A 25,585-nucleotide genomic window follows, 5' to 3' on the forward strand; every position below is an offset into this window, starting at 1 on the left:
TGTTTTACATCCAAAATGTTCCATAAATTCACCCTAAATTCCAAATTAATGGTCGTTAACACTAGGTTGAAGCAGGGATAGCTGTGTGTGTGTGTGTGTGTGTGCGCGCGCGCACGTGTGTAGGGGCGGGGGTGGAGGAGCATGAGGGGGGGGGGGTGCTAATCTCAGCGGCGCCACCTTAAAGAAACAGTCTCGCGGGCCTGTCAATCTCGACGCACCAGACAGACCCTGGTCCGCGGCCCTGCTGTGAGACTCGCCTCGCCATTGGCTGCGAGCGGCGGCTCCTGTGAGAGCCGGCCGCCCATTGGCTGCGGCATGGCGAGACGCTGGCGCGCACGGCGTCTCGCCTCTATTGTTATTGTGGCGTGCGCGCGAGGAGCAGGCAGGCAGGATGCACGAGGAGACAGCGGGGCCGTGATGATAGAACAACACGGAGGGACTCGCGCAGGCTCAACATCTGGGAGATAAACGGCGCTCGCGAGCGACTAGCTAGCTAGCTCCCCCCCCCCACCCGCGGCTGTCGCTGTGTTAGCCCCCGTGAACACGGAGCCGCACACGGGCTCCAAACACAGACACGGGCAAGGCAGACAGCTGTGGTCCGCCACAGACAGACAAACACGGACAGCGCTGTCTCGGAGACTCCGGCGTCTTTCTGTCCGAGCTCTTCTCTCCGCTCCGGCTCATGTGTAAGTACACGCACGACATTTATGTTCGTCCCGCTCTCGCCAGAATCACGACGAGACCAAACAACCGACAGCACAGGGAGGGAGGGAGGGAGGGAGGGAGACAGGAGGAGGAGAGGAGGAGGTGGAGGTGGAGGAGGGGGGGGGGGACGTCAGTCAGTCTGTGGCTAAATTGTTGCTCTTTCCCCGCAACAAATGTCCCACTCTCCCCAGTGCTGCTCAAATTCGTCAAAAAAAGCAACAACTTAAAAAGCAGCCACGTGTGTGTTTATGTGTTATAAAGGTATATTTAATCCGCTGCCTCAGTCTGAGACATGCTGAGACAGCGGGGCTGCGTGACGCATGTTAACCGATATGGGATGTCAGAGAGGGGAGTGTGTGTGTGTGTGTGTGTGTGTGTGTGTGTGTTGGCCTGCACACACACAGACACACACACACAGGTAACAACACTCACTTCGTTATTACACTGGTCATCACATTAGTGTGTGTGTGTTGTTGTTGGCCTGGACACACACACGCACACACACACACACACACACACACACACACGCACACACACACACACACACACACACACACACACACACACACACACACAGGTAACAACACTCACTTCGTTATTACACTGGTCATCACATTAGTGTGTGTGTGTGCTGTGGGCCAGTGTGATGCTCTCTGTGGTCAAGAGGATACGTGGGCAGAAGGTGTGTGTGTGTGTGTGTGTGGAATATTTGACCAAAACAATAGATGTAGCTGTTAAAGGTGCATTATGCAATAAATCTAAAGCAACTGGCCGTAAAAATCCTCACTAATATGTCACAGAGACTCAGGAATAATGTTCATATAACAAACTGAACTCACCAACAACAACCACAGTACAGACAAATTATTTGCATTAAAAACAATCTTTAGCAGACTGCAAATCATGTTTATGTTTTGAAATCATGTTTTTGGCATGTGGCGCCACCTACCGGCATCTACCAATCATTGCAGTCAGTAGAGTCTCAGCTGTTGAGCAACCACGGGTTACCAGTTACGTCAGAAAACGAAACCTAAAAGACCTTGGTGTTTTGAATTTGAATGTAGTAACCGTTTTTGGCCACATTCTTACATATGGCACCTTTAAATATGCTGTTTAATCAGTTGAAATGACCAGTGTCTTAACACCCAAGTGTTGATACTACCTTAAACTATGTTAGTTTGAATCTGTAACGGCTTTAACATAAATACAGTTTGGTGTTTGTCGCTGTAGAATTTGCCTTTTACATGTTCTTTAGGTAAGGGCCTTGGTTGGATATGGCGTGTTTCCATTGGCTCGACTCAACTCACCGCGGCACGGTTAAGTTGCGTCTCCACGAGCAAAGTACCTATTACTAGGTACTTGTTTTATTAACTGCTCTGGCGATGTTCCAAGCGAGCTGAGGCGATGAGTGACGTCGACAGACTGCTGTCCACCGATTGGTCAGATGCCGAACTGTAGATCAGTTAAAAAGACTTAAAAATCGAAGAAAACGTGGGTTAATTTCCCAGAGGAAGTACTGAACAAGTCTTTTAGATGAACTGATTCTAATGATTCAGTTAGACTGAAAACCACTGCTTTACTAGTAACTAGTCTAGTCACTCGTTTGTGTGTCGTGTATTAAACAAAATCACGGCAGTTTCATGCAGCCGTGCAGTGATGGCTCCGCCCACGTTGAGTCGGTACTATTTTGTTGTGGAAAAGCAACCTAAACCGTGCCGTGCTGAGGCGAGCTGGGACCGTCGGTGGATAAAGGGCTTTTGTTTTTACACTTGTAAAGTAGTTGTTTTCAGTGAAACTGAATCATTAGAATCAGTTCTTTAAAACATTAGTTTCGGGATCTACAGTTTGGCGTTGTTCGGTTTGATTCTCTTGTCAGACTTCGCGCTCATGACTCTTCCAGTGACGACACTCTCTGACCAATCAGTCTGACGATGTCACATTTTAGTATCGGCTCAGTTTGCTTGGAACCTCGCCAGAGCAGTTACTAAAAAAAGTACCAGGTACTATCACTAATGGAAAAGCAAACAAACCTGTGACGAGTCGAGTCGTGCTGGGACTGTGTAGTGGAAAAGCGGCATAAATCTATGGTCTCCGCATTGTTTTCACTCAAACCTCGAATCTTTACGTGTGCAATTGCTTCACACACAGTGTACCACGCAATACTCTTTAGAGATTATTATTTAATCACAGACTGATTGATCACAGTTTTGACCAAATCTGATATCAAGGTCTATTCAGCCTAATATCATAAATCATATATTTGTATAACACCTATAACAGAGGACCTATTTTCTGTTTAACAATGGCGCAAAAAAGCTGTTGTTTCTCTTGTAGCGAGCTCGTCGCTCCTGCTAACGTGTGAGTCATGTTTTTGGACGAGGATTTTGTGAATCAGAATAAATAATCTTCACTCTGTTACTCTATGTTGTAATGTGTAAAAAAAGGCAAGGTTGTTGGTTCAGAGCACTCAGCAGAAGGATGTTCTCACTATCGCTGGAAGACCATTCAGTAACAGTTAACAACTGTAATATAATTTTATTACAGTAGCACTAGAACAATCTGTTTTATTGCACAAACGTAGGAGATATTCACTTATATATGTGAAAATGTGAAATGTTTCTTGCTTAACTGCTTTCTTCAACTTTTGCTCATGAACAAATGACACACATTTAATTATCTGTCAATTATCCATAACCCTTTTTAACCGTCCTCAGAGCACCTTGTCGGTTTCTATTAGTTTTCTAATAGTTATATAATCCTTATAAGCTCCGGTTCCTTTGTTTGTAAAGTCTGTGTACTTTTCTCTGCTGCACAGATTCACATTCTACTGTGTTTATTATGTAATTGAACATTGTGTTTATTGAATAAATCCACATTACTCACAAACAACCGTTAAATACAGGAGGCTTGATTTAGTTATTCGCCTCATAGCGATTAAACGATTAAACTGCAGTTTAATATCTCATTTTTCCTACTCAGCCAGCTTCTGTAACGTAAGATTAATGCGTGGACCTCAAAGCAAATGCAGCAATAATCTGTTTGTTGTGGAATGCAATTAGTCTAAAACGTCTTCCCACACTCCGGTATTTTGGTTAATATATATATATATATATATATATATATATATATATATATATATATATTTGTTTGTTCATTTCTTTCATTCTGTTTATTCTTCTTCTTATGCCTTTATTTGTCTGTTTCTTTTTACTCATTCAAATAAACCTTCAAATCAGCCAAAAGTGCAGTAGTTGGTAAACATCCAGTAGTTTTAAAATGTGATGATCTGCAACCTTTAGTATGAAAAGAGCCTTTTTCATTCCCTCTCCACCGAAATTACATTCATCTGGAGACGCAAAACCTATTTGACCCATAAAATTAAGACGATAACATGGATAAGAATGAGATTTTATTGCATTTATGAAATTTTATTTAAACTGTTGACAGTCTGTCTGTAGTTCTGTCACTTGTATTGACAGTATAATTATTATTTAATCACAGTAGTAATATGTCACTGATAATTAGTCAACAATTGTTGACGTTTAATTAAAGGCTTATGTGGTGTTCAGCGTTAGCATTAATCACTGACTGGTTTGTTCAAACTATTCCGTTAGTAATAATATGTGTCTACGTAATTTACCTCTGATGAACTCTTGTAGCTACAGCTTTTCTCCAGTAGGGGGTGGCATTTTTTGGCTCAGTGCTAGTTTATGGTCCGATACGTGTGTTGTGTCTTTTAGAGATTATGACCAGGGAAACACTGATACCAGTTTTTTTTTCTGACCGAGTACGATCAGTTACAGTTATTTGAGCCTCTTTTTATTTACTGCGAACTAAATACAACTTTAGATGCTGTTGCCAAATACTGGTATCACTATCACTAGTGCATGCCTAATTATGACTCTAATTATAATTGTATACAAATGAGGAACTTTCTACCTGCTTATCAACAGGGACTGATTCAGAGCTGGGACATCACGATGCCAATGACATTTCTGGTCACTCATTGGCTGACCAACGTAATACTAGGTAAGAAAGTTTTGACTCTCAATAACTGTAATTAAAGGTGCCATATGTAAGAATGTGGCCAAAAACGGTTACTACACTCAAATTCAAAACACCGAGGTCTTAGGTTTAGTTTTCTGACGTAACTGGCAACCCGTGGTTGCTCGGCAGCTGAGACTCTACTGACTGCAATGATTGGTAGACGGCGGTAGGTGGCGCCACATGCCAAAACATGATTTGCAGTCTGCAAAATTTTATTTTTTATTTTATTATTTTATTTAATGCAAATATTTTGGCTGTGCTGTTTTTGTTGGTGAGTTCAGTTTGTTATATGAACATTATTCCTGAGTCTCTGTGACACATAAGGAGGATTTATGGCCAGTTGCTTTAGATTTATTACATAATGCACCTTTAATATACAGTGCTTATCATCAAAATCACAATGGTTAATAACCCAAAATTAGGTTTTTAAAGGTAAAATAGAATTATTATCGTCTTCTTCTTGTGGTCACTGATCCAGTATGAGTGTTTATTAAGCCTAAAGAGGTTGGTTCCTCTCGCAGCATCATGTCGGTGAACCCCCCCAGCAGTAATGACGCCTGCCTCAGCATCGTCCACAGCCTCATGTGCCACCGGCAGGGCGGCGAGAACGAGGGCTTCGCCAAGCGGGCCATCGAAAGCCTGGTGAAGAAGCTGAAGGAGAAGAAGGACGAGCTGGACTCACTCATCACCGCCATCACCACCAACGGCGTCCACCCCAGCAAGTGCGTCACCATCCAGAGGACGCTGGATGGACGGTTGCAGGTCAGTCTACGCGCGGTATTCCACGTTTTAGGTTCATATGAGCCATTAAGTAGAGGTTTATATGGTAATTGCAAACACTGCGAGCTGCTTCACTCTCACACACACTGTATTTACCCTGTAACTACCACTGTCCGTGAGCCAAAACCGTCAGAGTCAGTGTTCAAAGACATACTGAGGCTTCTGCTCTGCCCTTCGTCTTTCATGTGGAAATGTAAATGAATGAGTTGGTAAACCTTTGTCCCAGACACTCAGTCCCCGACTGCTCGGATCACAGAATTGTCTTCAAAGAGCCACATAATCCACATTTAAAACATCCTCTCTCTTCTGTCCTCAGGTGGCAGGGAGGAAAGGTTTTCCTCACGTCATTTACGCGCGACTGTGGCGCTGGCCCGACCTCCACAAGAACGAACTCAAGCACGTCAAGTTCTGCCAGTACGCCTTCGACCTGAAGTACGACAACGTGTGCGTCAACCCCTACCATTATGAGAGGGTGGTGTCCCCAGGCATCGGTAAGTCATTCTTGAAAACAACTCGTATGGCCGTTGCTTTTTCCCAAAAATATCTACTTTGAACAAATATTATGTGACACACTTTTAAGAGGCACGATGCGTTTCCATGACAATTGACTGTTTACGTCCAGGCACTGTTTACCAGATAGCTTTGTTAGCTCCTTTAGCGCCGCTAGCGTGCCTACAGTCGAACTGGAGCGGTCTGTTTATTAAACGAAAGGAGCAGAGCTACAAATAACCAGCGTACCTGCGTATGTGTGCCTCTGTTTTTAAAGTTTAGCGTTACTTTAGAGACTCAATTTAACAATCGGGCGTTACGTAAAAAACATGGAAGCGAATCATGCGCTAACGTTGATGCCGTTAACGTGCCCAGCATTATTTATTATATAAGCATGTTTAGTGTTTTAATTACAATTTTAAAAAGTAGTTTTTTCACTCCAAAACACTGTATATGTTCTTTACAGATTAATTTTTTTTAAACAGACTAGAAGTTCACTGGCCCTTTTTGAGTTCATTTTGAGTTTGAGGCCCCTGCTTTAAAATATTCATACATTATTCCCCCCACCTTCACACAAACCTAAAGTTGACAACATTAATTATTATTACTGTAACTGTTGGGTCATACAAGGTTAAACACTTGGTAATTACTTCAGGTGATCTGCTGCACTTCTAGGCTGTATATTGTGAACTTGAACAGACCCCTGTATTCACTCCTCATTTTCTTGTCTTCTCTCTGACAGTTGGTCTCAGCCTTCAGAACACAGGTGAGTTCTTACTACTACTACTATTACTACTACTACTACTACTACTACTACTACTACTACTACTTGGAGGTTCTGATTAGATCACAGAAAACCTGTGGTATGTTGTCAGTGGATCACTCGTATCAGAATGGTCTGACTACACCATTATCATTCTGTTGTGTTGTTGTTTTGGTGGGACGTTCTCATGTGGGGACGTTTATGGCGAATTCCTGTGCAAAGGAAAAAAAAAGCCACAGTAAAACACAACAAAAGACACTTAACGACCGCGTAATTGCGTGATCAAAAATCCTCATCGAAATGTGTAATTTTCAGAATGTTGGTTGTTTTTGAAAATGACAAAACACAGGAAGTGGAAGGGGGGGTGGGGGGTGGGGGATGCTGGGGATAATGGCAGGCTTATACCCACAAGAATGATGTCTATATGGAAATGTTCACTTTGAACGTTGATAAAGTTTTGAATATAATTGACGACTCCTCTTCCCTCAGCAGCACCCGGCGGCCTCATCAAAGAGGAATACATCCATGACTGCATACAGATGGACCTCCCGCCGGGCATGCCGCTGTCCGACCACCAGGCGGCTCCTCCCGACCACTACGGCCAACCGCTGCCTCCTCCACAGATGTCCTCTGAGCCCCATGGACCTCCCCCTGTCAGCAGATACACTAACCTGCCCGTCTCACCCAAAGGTCAGCTCATCATGTCATGACTTAATGGATGGTTGACTTGTCCGTAGCAGATCTGAGGTCTCATGTGGTGTCAGAAGATGCATCCATGCTAGTTCTAATCATAATTTTGAAGGCTTGTCTGATGTCTTCACCTGTTGTCCCGTCTCCAGTGTCCTGCTCTGGCCCCATGCTGCCGCTGCAGGGCGGTCACGGCGACGGACGTCTGCAAACGGCGTCGCCACAGGCTCAAGTCATGACGCCAGCACCTCGGCCTCCGACCCCGACCCAGCCCCCGCCTCAGCAGCAGGCCGCCCAGCAGCCGTCGCAGCCGCCCCACTCACAGCAGCCCTCTCTACCCACGTCTCACCCTCACGGACAGAATGGCTACAACAGCAATAAACACTCTCAGAGCCAGCCTGTCTTCCACAGTGAGTTCACACATGCAGACCTCAGTGCAAATCTGGCAACTGATTTAAATATGTTGTCCAAAATTTGAAAAAAAAGGCAATGTTGACAATTTTTTTGTACAAAATTTGACAAAAAAAGTCATACTTTAGTGTGGTCCAAAATCTGACAAAAAATGTTGACCATTTTTTTTTCAAAATTTTTACAAAAAAAGTCATACTTTTGTGTATCGTCCAAAATTTGGCGAAAAATTTTGACATTTTTTTGTCCAAATTTGACAAAAGTCATAATTTAGTATGTCATCCAAATTTTGACAAAAAATGTTGACAATTTTTTTTGACACAAAATTCATACTTTGGTATGTCATCCAAATTTTGACAAAAAATGTTGACAATTTTTTTTGCCCAAAATTTGACAAACAAATGTAGGCAATTTTTTTGTACAAAATTTGACCAAAAAAGTCATACCTTTGTGTATCGTCCAAAGTTTGACAAAAAATGTTGACTTTTTTTTGTCCAAAATTTGACAAAAAAGTCATAATTTAGTATGTCATCCAAATTTTGACAAAAAATGTTGACAATTTTTTTTGCCCAAAATTAGACAAAAAAAATGTAGGCAATTTTTTTGTACAAAATTTGACAAAAAAATGTTGGCAGTTTTTTTTGTCCAAAATTTGACAAAAAAGTCGTACTTTAGTATGTCGTCCAAAAATTTAAAAAAACTTTTCACACTTTTTGTCCAAAATGTTAACATTTTTTTTTTCAAATTTTAAGTTCAAATTTGACAGAAAAGTCATACAATATTTGTTTTACTGTACTTTTTTGTCAAATTTTGGACAACATACTAAAGTAAGACTTTTTGTCACATTTTGGACAACATACCATTTACTGGCACAAATGGTGGCAGCATGTTGCAGTGACTCACTGCCTATATATACTGTATCTATCTATATTGTATGTACACACACTGATCCTTATTTACTTCCCTGTGATCCAGCCGTATGGACAGGCAACAACACGGCCTCCTACACTCCCATAGGATCCCAGCCGAACGGACGTGTTCTCCAACAACCTCCTCTCCATCACCCCAACCACCACTGTAAGAAACACCTGCGACAACTGGAGGCTCCCACGCTGTTTCTTCTCATCATTAAGATTTGACACTCATCTTCTTATCTGCTTTTCAGGGTCACAGCATCACGCCTCAACCTCGTTCCCTCCTTCTGTGTCCAATCATCCAGGTAAGACACCTTTGATTTTGTTTGTTGACTGATAATGGGGCTAATGTTTCACTTCACAAACTATTTTCTCAAATCACCTTAGGACCAGAGTTCTGGTGCTCTATCTCCTACTTTGAAATGGACGTCCAGGTGGGCGAGATGTTCAAGGTGCCCTCCAGCTGTCCTGTGGTGACCGTGGACGGTTACGTCGACCCGTCAGGCGGCGATCGCTTCTGCCTCGGCCAGCTGAGCAACGTCCACCGCACGGACGCCAGCGAGAGAGCCAGGCGAGTGACACTGTCCACGTGTCATTTTAATACAAAATAAGACTTATAATAAGATAGATATGACGTTAGAATTGTACGTAATAGTTGTAGTTTCCATGGAGAGTCAGACGAGCAGCTGAGAGGAGTAGGTGGAAATGTGGGTGGGAGTCATTTGCTGTACCAGACGCTTCTTGCTCACTGGTCGTGTTCTTGTATTCTTAAGACGGGCATAAATAAATACACAGTTGGTGCTGACTCTGCGCTTCTATTTATGAAAGGAAAAGGAAAGTAAATAACTGAAAATAACGGGGGATGTTTTTGTCTGTGTGTGTTCCAGGTTACACATAGGCAAAGGGGTGCAGCTGGAGTGCCGTGGCGAGGGCGACGTGTGGATGCGCTGCATGAGCGACCACGCTGTGTTTGTACAGAGCTACTACCTCGACAGAGAGGCGGGCCGAGCGCCAGGCGACGCTGTGCACAAGATCTACCCTGGAGCTTATATCAAGGTGTGAACTCGCTCGTATTCATTCATTATATCTGTAAACAGCAGTGCAGAATGAGCATATATATACAGTACTGTTCAAAGGCTTGGGGTCACCTATACTATTTTTGTTGTGTTTTCCATTAAAAGTGACGCTTTTAATCATCAAAAGAGTTGCAAAATGAATAGAAAATATAGTCAAGACATTGACGAGATTAGAAATAATGAATTTTATTCAAAATAATGATAATTGAAAATTATAAAGAACCAGTAACACTGTTTTCAGCTGCGCTAGCATCATTGCACAAGGGTTTTCAAGGGTTTTCTTATTATCAAATAGCCTTCTAACGCAATTAGCAAACACAATGTACCATTAGAACACTGGAAATGGGCCTCTATACACCTATGTGCACTCTTAGAAATAAGGGTTCCAACGGGTCCTTCTACAAGGGCTGAGGTTCTACCTGGAACCATTTGCTTCTGAAAAACCCTTTCCCGAAGAAAGGGTTTTTCAAGGGTTCTTGGTAACACTAATTGTTCCAGTAAGAACCATTTTGATCCAGAGAACCCTTTAAAACGCCTTTTCCTTTAAGAGGTTTTAAAAGGGTTGTTGGTAGAACCCTCCAAAAGGGTTCCAGGTGGAAGCCAAAAAGGGTTCTCCTATGAACCTTATATGGTTCTACTTAGCACTTTTATTTCTAAGAGTGTACATATTCCATTAAAAACCAGACTTTTGCAACTAGAATAGTCTGTTACCACATTAACAATGTATAAAGTGTATTTCTGATTCATTTGTAGTTATATTCGTTGAAAAAAAAGTGCTTTTCCTTCAAAAATGATGACATTTCTAAGTGACCCCCAACTTTTGAACGGTAGTGTGTGTGTATATATATATATATATATATATATATATATATATATGTATATTATTGTGGAGGATACTAAATGCTGCTTGTGTGTTGCTCAGGTGTTCGACCTGCGACAGTGCCACAGACAGATGCAGCAGCAGGCGGCGACGGCTCAGGCTGCAGCTGCTGCACAGGCAGCTGCCGTGGCAGGAAATATTCCCGGTCCAGGAAGCGTCGGCGGCATCGCGCCTGCAGTCAGTAAGTGTTGTGTCCCCGTACTCGCTGGAAAAACAGGGGGGGGGGAAAAATCCCGCTTTGACCGTTAGCTTAGCTTGACCACACATTGTCTGGTGCGATTGCAGGTCTGTCTGCGGCAGCAGGGATCGGCGTGGACGACCTCAGGCGACTGTGCATCCTGCGACTCAGCTTCGTGAAGGGCTGGGGGCCCGACTACCCTCGGCAGAGCATCAAACACACCCCCTGCTGGGTGGAGGTCCACCTGCACCGTGCTCTGCAGCTTCTAGACGAGGTGTTGCACACTATGCCATTGGCAGACCCCGGGCCTGCCAACTGAAGACCAAAACCTTGTACAAATTCCAATCAGGATTCTCTGAATGTGCGCACACACAGACACACACGATAAGATGGTTTTTCGCTTCAGGCCAAATATGTAATTTAATTGATGCACACACGCACACACACACACAAACAAGAAAGAAATCAATCAGAAATACACAGAAAAGAGAAATTTTGCTTGTTACAATCAATGCACACACACACACACACTAACACACACACACAAACACACTAAAACCAAAAGGTCTGTAGCTGTAACACAGACATAAATGTGCTAATGTCTTTGGGATTTTTTCTAGTGCTTTACTCTACAATCTAAATTCAAATGCAAGTTCTGTGAAGGGTTTTGTCTCTGTGCTGAAGACATGTGTATGCACTGTGGAGATCCACTGTCTCATGTATGCATTCTGGATTTCTTCTCATTATACCGAGTGTTCTCTGCAGACACACGCGCAGCATTTGTGATTTTAAAAACTCCCCACAGATCAGCGCATAGCTCCCAGAAAAAGAGAAATCCAGAATGAATCCAAGCAGTGTTACACTTGTCTTCATGTCCTAACCAACAACAGAAGTGAGCAAGAGCCGGCGTTTAAAGGGATAGTTCAGTCGTAATGATTACCTCATGAAATTTTCCCTCACTTAAGTCTATGATATCTTAAAAATATGTTTTCTGCTGTTAGACGGCCTTTTCTGACTCTTCACACCAAACCTCCGTTGAAAAAATCAGTGATTTTACATTAGGGCACAAAGGAGCTGTGGATCACACTGTTGTCACCACAAATAAGTTTTATTTCATGAACTTTTTGGTTCAAAATGACATAAAAGTGAGGTAAATTGAGGCAAACGAGATAACCATAAACCTGTAACTCCTGAGTCCGCAAGAGTTAAAATACACATTTTTTTCTATGGACTTTGGTGGAGAAGTTTGAAAAGTCTGTCTCCTGGAAAGAAAAGGAATATTATAATATGTAAATGTGCAGATACACTGATGGAAAAACCTGGACTATCCCTTTAAGCCCGCGCTCTTTGTTGTGTGTCCATCCCAACTCGAAAACTGTTAGCTCTCTTACTACGCTCCGCTGAGACTCTGTTATTTTTGTACCAAAAGTCTAAAAAGCCAAAAACAGTTAGCTTTAAAGTAGTGTTGTCGTTCTCCGTACACAGTGCTACCCTGTATATAACCAAATGGTTGGTGGGGGGGAAAAATCCACCAGAGCCAGAATACCTCATTACTTACAGTGCAAGCTATTCACGCTTTAGTTTCTCCGCTCTGCTCACACGCTGACACGCTCGCCGTGAGCTCAGGTTGCGACGTCAGCCTGTCGATGGTTTTTTCGCGGCGGAAACGGGAACCAGTGACGAGAGGCGTCTGGGAACATCAAGCGTCTGCAGACCAAACATCCGACTCTCCACAGCCTTGTGCTCGTGACACCGGTGCCTTTGTGTTCTCTGGTCTCGTCTCTTCTAGACAAAGTAATCAGCAGTTTGAGGGGTTTGTGCGTGTTTGGCCGTGAGAAGAGAGTAGGACTGAAAACAATGACTGATGCCTGCTCAGTCCAGCTCCTCCTCCTTCATCTCTGCTGGGTACAGATCACACAGCTCACATGGTTTAATCAACCTGGATCAATCCAAGTGTCTCCTATTAGGCGTCTCCTAACTGGTGCTGGACGTATTTCCCTCTAATAAGAACTTTAAAGGTGCATTATGTAATAAATCTAAAGCAACTGGCCATAAAATCCTCCTAATATGTCACAGAGACTCAGGAATAATGTTCATATAACAAACTGAACTCACCAACAACAACAGTACAGACAAAATATTTGCATTAAAAATATATATTTTGCAGACTGCAAATCATGTTTATGTTTTGAAATCACGTTTTGGCATGTGGCGCTACCTACCGGCGTCTACCAATCATTGCAGTCAGTAGAGTCTCAGCTGCCGAGCAACCACGGGTTGCCAGTTACGACAGAAAACGAAACCTAAAAGACCTCAGTGTTTTTAATTTGAATGTAGTAACCGTTTTTGGCCACATTCTTACATATGGCACCTTTAAATAAAATTAGAGAGGCGAATTAGCAACCAAAGTACAATGAAAAAACAAAATGAATTTTAAAAAAAAGTTAATGTGGTGATTATTTAAAGCTGCTGCCAGTGAATTCATGTCCGACTTCCTGTTTTCTTCCCTTCTTTTTTACATTAGCTCATGAGCGATAAACGGCCTTAACTTATGCACAGGAGCTCTTCTTCTTCTTGGGGAGTTTGAGCTGTTGATTTTGATAGAAGTGGGAAAGTTTCTTCAAGATTTTACTCTCTTGAGATCGGAGCGTCGTTCACACATCGCGATTTTGCTGGTGTGATTCTCGTCCCGACCACTTGGGTTTAAACGCACACTCTCTCCGATGTTACTCGTGGCGTAAAGGCGCTTTGTGTGTTGCGAGAGAAGGCTGCGTTCGAGGGGAAATAGGATCGTTTATTTGCGATGCGGCCCATGAAATAAAATGCCGAAGAATCGCTGTTTTTCAGAATTCGCGAGCGCCACTTGGACCTTAGCGTACGTACGCGCAGACAGGGGAAAAGTATGACCTGAGCAAACAAACCCTCTTTGACTAATTCGCTGACAGCACCTTTAATGCTCACTCTCCAGGGGCAACACAACGGGAGCAAGTGACGGGTCAGGAATGTGCCCTTGTGAGTGTTACCGCGCAGGCAGATGTGTCCTGTGGCAGCCGCACCACACCAGACTAGACTAAATAAAAATGTACCGTTCAATCCGCACTGTGCCCGAACACAGGGAACATGTTCTGCTGATGTGGATCTGGAGGAGGAGGAGGAGGAGGAGGAGGAGGAGGAGGAGGAGGGAGTGGTGCACTCTGAAACTGAGAGGCATTCTACAGTATCATCTTTATTCAGCTGCTTTTCAAAGATCAGCCATTAACATATGCATATTTGTGACTTTGTGCCTTTTGTTGTCAGTAGTAGATGCACCAACACTGGACTGCAAGACAAAAAACACAGCTTTGTGTTTCTTCACTTTGATGTTGCACATGGTGACGTTTTGATTTTCCAGCTGTTTCAGAATCGTGGTTCCCCTCAGGTTTCTGTGTAGCTCACCGGGCTGCGGTTTTGTTGACCTGAGTCGTATATTGTTTGTTGCCTTAGTCGTTTGTGCGTGTAAAAAAAAAAATATGAATGATTACGCTTTGGCACTCTCTTTACTCTTTAGCATGGACGAAACGAAAAAGAAAAACAGAAATAGATGTCATTATTTATCTGTTCTCCTCTGCCCACATTCAGGGAAAACCTTCAAAGCAGACTCTCTTTTCTCTCAGACCCAACAATCATCATCTCATCTGCTCCACGATGTGTCCAGAAATGCTTTGCCGTTCAGTGATCGGCTGTGTGAAGTGATGGATTAGGTTTCTAAGAGAGTTTAACGTCTACTTCATGCAAATGTAAGGGAAAGAGGAGAGGCTTAAACCCAGGTACACGGCCTTTATTCACACTTGAATACAAAGATCCCACAGAGCTAGAATTGGTATCGCACCACTTGAAAAATTACATAGTTTAAAGAAAGTTCAAACTATTAAGACGTGTGTGCCTTAATAGATAAAGATTAGCATTTAAATGTTGACGCCATAACTGAGACCGTTCAAAGTACCAAACCTTAAAGTCATAAACGATAGATGCTATAGATTCACAGAGACTGTGTCAGGACCCTCAGATTATTGGGTTCCCCAAATAAACTCAAGGCTGCCTAACACTAGAGGATTTTCAAATCTTACGCAGGACCACACACTTCAGGGATTTGGGGTTCTTTGCGTGATTTAACATGAATTCAGAATATAAACAGACATGGAGGCGGGAGTTTCTGGAAAAAAAACGTGGAGTCATGAAGTCATGGCTGAGAAGCCCGATTCAACTTGTCTTGTACAAGTTATGGTTCCACACAAAAAGTTTGCGACATCTATTTCCCGGTCGACTCGCTCTCATTAGCTATCACGGGGTTTCTGCTCACGCCCCCAAAATCACTGTTCCGTCGTAAATATCGAACATGTTTAATACTTACGATTTGAAATGGTGAAGACTCTTAATCGTGAAAATCTGTTCAAATCGGAAGCAGTTTTAGGACCAAAATCTGGCCAATTATCCTCTAGTGTGGGGACAACTAGTGACTCGTTTGGGGTGCTTTACTTTTACAAAATAATACTGGATGTTACATATATCATAAAAAAGAGTGATACTTTTTAAATCAGTGGGTCCCATTAGAAAGGGTTTGCGAAACACTGTCATAGATAGTGGGTCCGCCATCTTTGCAGAGCTTCAATTACGGCATTCCAATCCAACTTAACTATCACCGTGGACCAGAATAATAATAATAATAATGAATGAATAAAAGACGTAAAAGCTCACACGATGCAATAAAAGACGTATATAAAAAAAAGGTCATAAAATAAAGTAAAAGACGTAAAAAGTAAGCAGCCATAAAATAGAACACAATAAATATTTAATAATAAATTAGCAGTTAAACAACTCTTACCTTCAACACTGCCTCATTGACGAGACTGTAACTTAAAGAATATATGAAGTGTGTTAAATTCACATTTACAGATACAGATACAGATACACGGAAGACAATCACGTTGCCGATAATAATAATGGTTCTGTCCAACATCACCGACATGACTTTATGGTCATGCTCTGGTCTTCTCCGTCCTCAGAGGACCAGATTTTCCAAACCCAACATCTTCTTATCCGTCCTGAACGAAGGACGTGGTCCAGCTCCAGTTGTCTTTCCTTCTCCGTCTCTTTTCTGGACAATGTTGTTGTCCGAACCCTTTTGTCTTAAGAAACTTTAAGAAAGTCCTCTTCATTGCTGCCTGTGTGAATATATATATTTTTTTGCAAGCGTGTCTTTGTGGCCTGATAAGTCTTGACTATGGAGTGACAGGTTGGAGAGAAAAATGATGATGATGTGATGTTTTTCAAGTGAAAGCCTCAGCAGAGCAAATGTACGGCCAGGACTGGAGTTTAAGAAGTTACTTTGGTATTTTGGCCCCAAACACAGATGCCCACTTTATGTCCACTGGTGTTCAGGCAGATACAATCAGGGCGAAAACGGAGTCTACTTCTTTCTTGCCTTATTCTGTCAGTAAACTTTCCAATTTTCTTTGTCGCATAGGCAGGCAGTCGCCAGAGCTGGAGTAGCTAATCATTCCACTAAAGGGACCTGTACGCAGAGAGGGTGAAGCAGAACAGCCAATAGGAGCTAGTCTGCTTTTCTTTCATCTTCTGAAGAACTGCCTTGTGATTGGTCAGAAGTCTCACATGATGCCACAGATTTAGTTGCTGTGCAGAGAAGTGTCATTCTCTCTTATATGACTTGGTCATTACCACAAAAAATGCTTTTTACTGAACCTTTTAAAGCTGTTGTTTCTCCAGTTGTGTACTCCAATGCTGCTTTTCCACTACACGGTCCCGGCACGACTCTACTCGCCTCGGTTTATTATTTTTTTTGCTTTTCCATTAGCGATAGCACCTGATACCTGGTACTTTTTCTTTTAGTACCTGAGCCGATACTACGCGTGACGTCGTCAGACTGACGGCCACCGATTGGTCAGAGAGTCGTCACTGGAAGAGTCATGAGCGCGACGTCCGACGCGAGAATCGAAGCGAACAATGCCGAACTGTAGATCAGTTAAAAAGGTCTTAAAAAATCCTGAAAACTTAACGTTAACGTCCAACGTTTAGCAAAGGAAATTTCTAAGATCTCAATATTTGGAATAGTCTGTGCTCCGGTAATGCAGGAAGTACTGAACTAATCTTTTTAATGAACCGATTCTAATGATTCATTACAAGCAAGGTTATAATGATTTGGGTTCGTTTTAAGAGCGGGTGTAAATGTAAAAGTTTTAGTTTAGTTTTTATGAGTCATACGAACCCAAAAGGATCATTTATGTATGAAATTCATTTACAAAAGACGAAAACTAAGCACATTTTCACAACAATTTTAGTTAGTTATATAAACACACAATTTAGTTTGTTAGTTTTCTGGCGTTTTTTTTTGTTTTTTTTTAACAAAAAAAATTATTTCAGCATTTTATTTAGTTTTCGTTATTTTTTTTGTTTTTGTTAACTTTAGTAACCTTATTTGAAAGTCACTAGTTTGTGTGTAAAACAAAGTCACGGCAGTTTCATGCAGCCGTGCTTTAATGACTCCGCCCACATTGAGGAGGTACTATATTGTAATGGAAAACCAACCAAACCGTGCTGTGCCATGCCGAGTTGTGCCGGGACCATGCAGTGGAAAAGCGTCCTAAGTGACAACAGTACCAGGGACCACAGTTCTCTGCATCACAATGACATGAAGCCTTAAAATCACAGGGTCCAAACCGTTCCACTGGGGGGTTGTCTCTACTACTACCTCTGGAGTGATGCATTGTGGGAAGTGTGTGTGTGTATCATGCAGGTTCTCTCAGACTTTATGTTGCTGTGTTTGCTTGTTTCAGGACACGTGGAGATACAGCAGCTTTAAAAATGGGTTTAAATGTTAGAAATATTCCTGTGTTTTAAGTCTTTTTATGTGGAGGAGAAAATGTGAAACTTTTCTGGATTCATCCCCTAAAAAAACCTGATGATGCATTTATCATTCCAGACTGTTGTAAACACACACACACACACACATACACACACTCTCCATACCATTCATAAAACATCACCCCGTGTTTATTCAGACACATTTCTACAAGATTGAACATGTGTAGTAAAGAATTGAATTTGGCTATATTAGATTATTGTTATTTTTATTTTGTAGTTATTTTATTGTAAACATGTGCTGCTCTTGTAATGTTGACTGAATATTAAAGTAAAAATAAATCAAACAAATGCAATTGTCATACGATACAGACTTTGTCTCTTTTATGAATTATTTCCACTGTGTTAAAGTAGAGTTGTTTTCACTTACACACTTTACACACAATCACCTACAACCATGTTATTTGTTTAAAATATGAATATACAGTATATGTATATATGTACGTATGTATTGTAAAAGTTCACCATTTAATATTTTGTCAAATTTTGAACGACATACTATACTATTACTTTTTTTTATATATATATATATACATATATATTTTTGTCAAATTATGGTCCAACAATTTTTCTTCAAAAAAAAGGTCAGATTTTGGACGAAATAGTGTAGTATGACATTGAGGTCGACGACATAGTATAGTATGACGTTTTGGTCACATTTTGGGCAGAATTTTTTTTTTTACCGACTTTGGACGACAGTATAGTATGACGTTTTTGTCCAATTTTGGACCAATTTTTTTTTTCCAAAAAAAGTCACATTTTGGACAACATAGTATAGTATGACGTACAGCATAGTATACTATGACGTTTTTGTCAAGTTTTGGACCAAAAAAATGTTTTTCAAAAAAATTGTCAGATTTTGGACGACATAGTATAGTATGTCGTTTTTGTCAAATTTTGGATAAAAAATTTTTTCCAAAAAATTGTCATATTCTGGACGATATAGTATAGTATGACGTACTACATAGTATAGTATGACTTTTTTGTCAAGTTTTGGACCAAAAAAATGTTTTTCAAAAAAGTTGTCAGATTTTGGACGACATAGTATAGTATGTCGTTTTTGTCAAATTTTGGACCAATTTTTTTTTTCAAAAAATGGACACATTTTGGACGACATAGTATAGTTTGACATACTACATAGTATAGTATGACGTTTTTGTCAAGTTTTGGACCAAAAAAATGTTTTTCAAAACATTTCAGATTTTGGACGACATAGTATAGTATGTCGTTTTTGTCAAATTTTGGACCACATTTTTTTTTCAAAAAATGGACACATTTTGGACGACATAGTATAGTATGACATACTACATAGTATATAGTATGACGTTTTTGTCAAGTTTTGGACCAAAAAAATGTTTTCAAAAAAATTGTCGGATTTTGGACGATATAGTATAGTATGTCGTTTTTGTCAAATTTTGGATAAAAAATTTTTTTCAAATAATTGTCATATTCTGGACGATATAGACTAGTATGACGTACTACATAGTATAGTATGACTTTTTAGTCAGGTTTTGGACCAAAAAAATGTTTTTCAAAAACATTTCAGATTTTGGACGACATAGTATAGTATGTCGTTTTTGTCAAATTTTGGATAAAAATGTTTTTTCAAATAATTGTCATATTCTGGACGATATAGTATAGTATGACGTACTACATAGTATAGTATGACGTTTTTGTCAAGTTTTGGACCAAAAAAATATTTTTCAAAAAAATTGTCAGATTTTGGACGACATAGTATAGTATGTCGTTTTTGTCAAATTTTGGATAAAAAATTTTTTCCAAAAAATTTTCATATTCTGGACGATATAGTATAGTATGACGTACTACATAGTATAGTATGACTTTTTTGTCAAGTTTTGGACCAAAAAAATGTTTTTCAAAAAGTTGTCAGATTTTGGACGACATAGTATAGTATGTCGTTTTTGTCAAATTTTGGACCAATTTTTTTTTTCAAAAAATGGACACATTTTGGACGACATAGTATAGTATGACATACTACATAGTATAGTATGACGTTTTTGTCAAGTTTTGGACCAAAAAAATGTTTTTCAAAACATTTCAGATTTTGGACGACATAGTATAGTATGTCGTTTTTGTCAAATTTTGGACCACATTTTTTTTTCAAAAAATGGACACATTTTGGACGACATAGTATAGTATGACATACTACATAGTATATAGTATGACGTTTTTTTCAAGTTTTGGACCAAAAAAATGTTTTCAAAAAAATTGTCGGATTTTGGACGACATAGTATAGTATGTCGTTTTTGTCAAATTTTGGATAAAAATTTTTTTTCAAATAATTGTCATATTCTGGACGATATAGTATAGTATGACGTACTACATAGTATAGTATGACTTTTTAGTCAAGTTTTGGACCAAAAAAATGTTTTTCAAAAAAATGGTCAGATTTTGGACGACATAGTATTATATGTCGTTTTTGTCAAATTTTGGATAAAAAACTTTTCTTCAAATAATTGTAATATTCTGGACGATATAGTATAGTATGATGTACTACATAGTATAGTATGACGTTTTTGTCAAGTTTTGGACCAAAAAAATGTTTTTCAAAAAAATTGTCTCATTTTGGACGACATATTATAGTATGTCGTTTTTGTCAAATTTTGGATACATTTTTTTTTTCAAATAATTGTCATATTCTGGACGATATAGTATAGTATGACGTACTACATAGTATAGTATGACTTTTTAGTCAGGTTTTGGACCAAAAAAATGTTTTTCAAAAACATTTCATATTTTGGACGACATAGTATAGTATGTCGTTTTTGTCAAATTTTGGATAAAAATGTTTTTTCAAATAATTGTCATATTCTGGACGATATAGTATAGTATGACGTACTACATAGTATAGTATGACGTTTTTGTCAAGTTTTGGACCAAAAAAATGTTTTTCAAAAAAATTGTCTGATTTTGGACGACATAGTATTGTATGTCGTTTTTGTCAAATTTTGGATCAATTTTTTTTTTCAAATAATTGTCATATTCTGGACGATATAGTATAGTATGACGTACTGCATAGTATAGTATGACTTTTTTGTCAGGTTTTGGACCAAAAAAATGTTTTTCAAAAACATTTCAGATTTTGGACGACATAGTATAGTATGTCGTTTTTGTCAAATTTTGGACCACATTTTTCTTTCAAAAAATGGACACATTTTGGACGACATAGTATAGTATGACTTACTACATAGTATAGTATGACGTTTTTGTCAAATTTTGGATAAAAAATTTTTTTTAAATAATTGTCATATTCTGGACGATATAGTATAGTATGACGTACTACATAGTATAGTATGACGTTTTTGTCAAGTTTTGGACCAAAAAAACGTTTTTCAAAAAAATTGATGATTTTGGACGACATAGTATTGTATGTCGTTTATGTCAAATTTTGGATAAAAATTTTTTTTCAAATAATTGTCATATTCTGGACGATATAGTATAGTATGACGTACTACATAGTATAGTATGACGTTTTTGTCAAGTTTTGGACCAAAAAATGTTTTTCAAAAAAATTGTCGGATTTTGGACGACATAGTATAGTATGTCGTTTTTGTCAAATTTTGGATAAAATTTTTTTTTCAAATAATTGTCATATTCTGGACAATATAGTATAGTATGACGTACTACATAGTATAGTATGACGTTTTTGTCAAGTTTTGGACCAAAAAAATGTTTTTCAAAAAAATGGTCAGATTTTGGACGACATAGTATTGTATGTCGTTTTTGTCAAATTTTGGATAAAAAATTTTCTTCAAATAATTGTAATATTCTGGACGATATAGTATAGTATGATGTACTTCATAGTATAGTATGACGTTTTTGTCAAGTTTTGGACCAAAAAAATGTTTTTCAAAAAAATTGTCTGATTTTGGACGACATAGTATAGTATGTCGTTTTTGTCAAATTTTGGATACATTTTTTTTTTCAAATAATTGTCATATTCTGGACGATATAGTATAGTATGACGTACTACATAGTATAGTATGACTTTTTAGTCAAGTTTTGGACCAAAAAAATGTTTTTCAAAAAAATGGTCAGATTTTGGACGACATAGTATTATATGTCGTTTTTGTCAAATTTTGGATAAAAAACTTTTCTTCAAATAATTGTAATATTCTGGACGATATAGTATAGTATGATGTACTACATAGTATAGTATGACGTTTTTGTCAAGTTTTGGACCAAAAAAATGTTTTTCAAAAAAATGGTCATATTTTGGACGACATAGTATAGTATGTCGTTTTTGTCAAATTTTGGATAAAATTTTTTTCTTCAAATAATTGTCATATTCTGGACGATATAGTATAGTATGACGTACTACATAGTATAGTATGACGTTTTTGTCAAGTTTTGGACCAAAAAAATGTTTTTCAAAAAAATTGTCTGATTTTGGACGACATAGTATAGTATGTCGTTTTTGTCAAATTTTGGATACATTTTTTTTTTCAAATAATTGTCATATTCTGGACGATATAGTATAGTATGACGTACTACATAGTATAGTATGACTTTTTAGTCAGGTTTTGGACCAAAAAAATGTTTTTCAAAAACATTTCAGATTTTGGACGACATAGTATAGTATGTCGTTTTTGTCAAATTTTGGACCACATTTTTCTTTCAAAAAATGGACACATTTTGGACGACATAGTATAGTATGACATACTACATAGTATAGTATGACGTTTTTGTCAAGTTTTGGACCAAAAAAATGTTTTTCAAAAAAATTGTCTGATTTTGGACGACATAGTATAGTATGTCGTTTTTGTCAAATTTTGGATACATTTTTTTTTTCAAATAATTGTCATATTCTGGACGATATAGAATAGTATGACGTACTTCATAGTATAGTATGACTTTTTAGTCAGGTTTTGGAGCAAAAAAATGTTTTTCAAAAACATTTCAGATTTTGGACGACATAGTATAGTATGTCGTTTTTGTCAAATTTTGGACCACATTTTTCTTTCAAAAAATGGACACATTTTGGACGACATAGTATAGTATGACATACTACATAGTATAGTATGACGTTTTTGTCAAATTTTAAATAAAATTTTTTTTTTAAATAACTGTAATATTCTGGACGATATAGTATAGTATGACGTACTACATAGTATAGTATGACGTTTTTGTCAAGTTTTGGACCAAAAAAATGTTTTTCAAAAAAATTGATGATTTTGGACGACATAGTATTGTATGTCGTTTATGTCAAATTTTGGATAAAAATTTTTTTTCAAATAATTGTCATATTCTGGACGATATAGTATAGTATGACGTACTACATAGTATAGTATGACGTTTTTGTCAAGTTTTGGACCAAAAAATGTTTTTCAAAAACATTTCAGATTTTGGATGACATAGTATAGTATGTCGTTTTTGTCAAATTTTGGACCACATTTTTCTTTCAAAAAATGGACACATTTTGGACGACATAGTATAGTATGACATACTACATAGTGTAGTATGACGTTTTTGTCAAGTTTTGGACCAAAAAAATGTTTTTCAAAAAAATTGTCTGATTTTGGACGACATAGTATAGTATGTCGTTTTTGTCAAATTTTGGATACATTTTTTTTTTCAAATAATTGTCATATTCTGGAAGATATAGAATAGTATGATGTACTTCATAGTATAGTATGACTTTTTAGTCAGGTTTTGGAGCAAAAAAATGTTTTTCAAAAACATTTCAGATTTTGGACGACATAGTATAGTATGTCGTTTTTGTCAAATTTTGGACCACATTTTTCTTTCAAAAAATGGACACATTTTGGACGACATAGTATAGTATGACATACTACATAGTATAGTATGACGTTTTTGTCAAATTTTGGATAAAATTTTTTTTTAAATAATTGTCATATTCTGGACGATATAGTATAGTATGACGTACTACATAGTATAGTATGACGTTTTTGTCAAGTTTTGGACCAAAAATTTTTTTTTCAAAAAAATTGTGGGATTTTGGACGACATAGTATAGTATGTCGTTTTTGTCAAATTTTGGACAAAATTTTTTTTTCAAATAATTGTCATATTCTGGACAATATAGTATAGTATGACGTACTACATAGTATAGTATGACGTTTTTTGTCAAGTTTTGGACCAAAAAAATGTTTTTCAAAAACATTTCAGATTTTGGACGACATAGTATAGTATGTCGTTTTTGTCAAATTTTGGATAAAAATTTTTTTTCAAATAATTGTCATATTCTGGACAATATAGTATAGTATGACGTACTACATAGTATAGTATGACGTTTTTGTCAAGTTTTGGACCAAAAAAATGTTTTTCAAAAAAATGGTCAGATTTTGGACGACATAGTATTATATGTCGTTTTTGTCAAATTTTGGATAAAAAATTTTCTTCAAATAATTGTAATATTCTGGACGATATAGTATAGTATGATGTACTACATAGTATAGCATGACGTTTTTGTCAAGTTTTGGACCAAAAAAATGTTTTTCCAAAAAATTGTCGGATTTTGGACGACATAGTATAGTATATCGTTTTTGTCAAATTTTGGATAAAAATTTTTTTTCAAATAATTGTCATATTCTGGACGATATAGTATAGTATGACGTACTACATAGTATAGTTTGACGTTTTTGTCAAGTTTTGGACCAAAAAAATGTTTTTCAAAAAAATTGTCTGATTTTGGACGACATAGTATAGTATGTCGTTTTTGTCAAATTTTGGATACATTTTTTTTTTCAAATAATTGTCATATTCTGGACGACATAGTATAGTATGACATACTACATAGTATAGTATGACGTTTTTGTCAAGTTTTGGACCAAAAAAATGTTTTTCAAAAAAATTGTCAGATTTTGGACGACATAGTATAGTATGTCGTTTTTGTCAAATTTTGGATAAAAAGTTTTTTTTTAAATAATTGTCATATTCTGGACGATATAGTATAGTATGACGTACTACATAGTATAGTATGACGTTTTTGTCAAGTTTTGGACCAAAAAAATGTTTTTCAAAAAAATTGTCTGATTTTGGACGACATAGTATTGTATGTCTTTTATGTCAAATTTTGGATAAATTTTTTTTTTCAAATAATTGTCATATTCTGGACGATATAGTATAGTATGACGTTCTGCATAGTATAGTATGACTTTTTCGTCAGGTTTTGGACCAAAAAAATGTTTTTCAAAAACATTTCAGATTTTGGACGACATAGTATAGTATGTCGTTTTTGTCAAATTTTGGACCACATTTTTCTTTCAAAAAATGGACACATTTTGGACGACATAGTATAGTATGACGTACTACATAGTATAGTATGACGTTTTTGTCAAGTTTTGGACCAAAAAAATGTTTTTCAAAAAAATTGTGGGATTTTGGACGACATAGTATAGTATGTCGTTTTTGTCAAATTTTGGATAAAAAACTTTTTTTCAAATAATTGTCATATTCTGGACGACATAGTATAGTATGACGTACTACATAGTATAGTATGACGTTTTTGTCAAGTTTTGGACCAAAAAAATGTTTTTCAAAAAAATTGTCTGATTTTGGACGACATATTATAGTATGTCGTTTTTGTCAAATTTTGGATACATTTTTTTTTTCAAATAATTGTCATATTCTGGACAATATAGTATAGTATGACGTACTGCATAGTATAGTATGACTTTTTTGTCAGGTTTTGGACCAAAAAAATGTTTTTCAAAAACATTTCAGATTTTGGACGACATAGTATAGTATGTCGTTTTTGTCA

At 37.9% G+C, this 25,585-nt stretch overlaps 1 protein-coding gene across 1 annotated transcript; it reads left to right on the forward strand.

Moving 5' to 3' along the window:
* Positions 1 to 460: 460 nt before the first annotated feature.
* On the forward strand, positions 461 to 11,327 carry smad10a (SMAD family member 10a). Its single transcript, XM_083899448.1, has 13 exons — positions 461 to 686; positions 4,659 to 4,734; positions 5,274 to 5,514; positions 5,849 to 6,023; positions 6,764 to 6,787; positions 7,277 to 7,474; positions 7,624 to 7,881; positions 8,855 to 8,956; positions 9,045 to 9,098; positions 9,181 to 9,364; positions 9,681 to 9,849; positions 10,792 to 10,930; positions 11,035 to 11,327. Exons 1-13 carry the CDS (start codon positions 683 to 685, stop codon positions 11,244 to 11,246), a joined length of 1,836 nt encoding a protein of 611 aa, XP_083755574.1. The 5' UTR covers positions 461 to 682; the 3' UTR covers positions 11,247 to 11,327.
* The last annotated feature ends 14,258 nt before the right edge of the window (positions 11,328 to 25,585 follow it).

Source organism: Microchirus variegatus (genome assembly GCF_963457635.1).
Source record: "Microchirus variegatus genome assembly, chromosome: 13".
Lineage (NCBI taxonomy): Eukaryota > Metazoa > Chordata > Actinopteri > Pleuronectiformes > Soleidae > Microchirus > Microchirus variegatus.

Coding starts and splice junctions, on each gene's coding strand:
- smad10a (XM_083899448.1), top strand. Junction 4,735..5,273: donor GCTGACCAACGTAATACTAG/GTAAGAAAGTTT, acceptor TTCCTCTCGCAG/CATCATGTCGGTGAACCCCC. Junction 5,515..5,848: donor CGCTGGATGGACGGTTGCAG/GTCAGTCTACGC, acceptor TTCTGTCCTCAG/GTGGCAGGGAGGAAAGGTTT.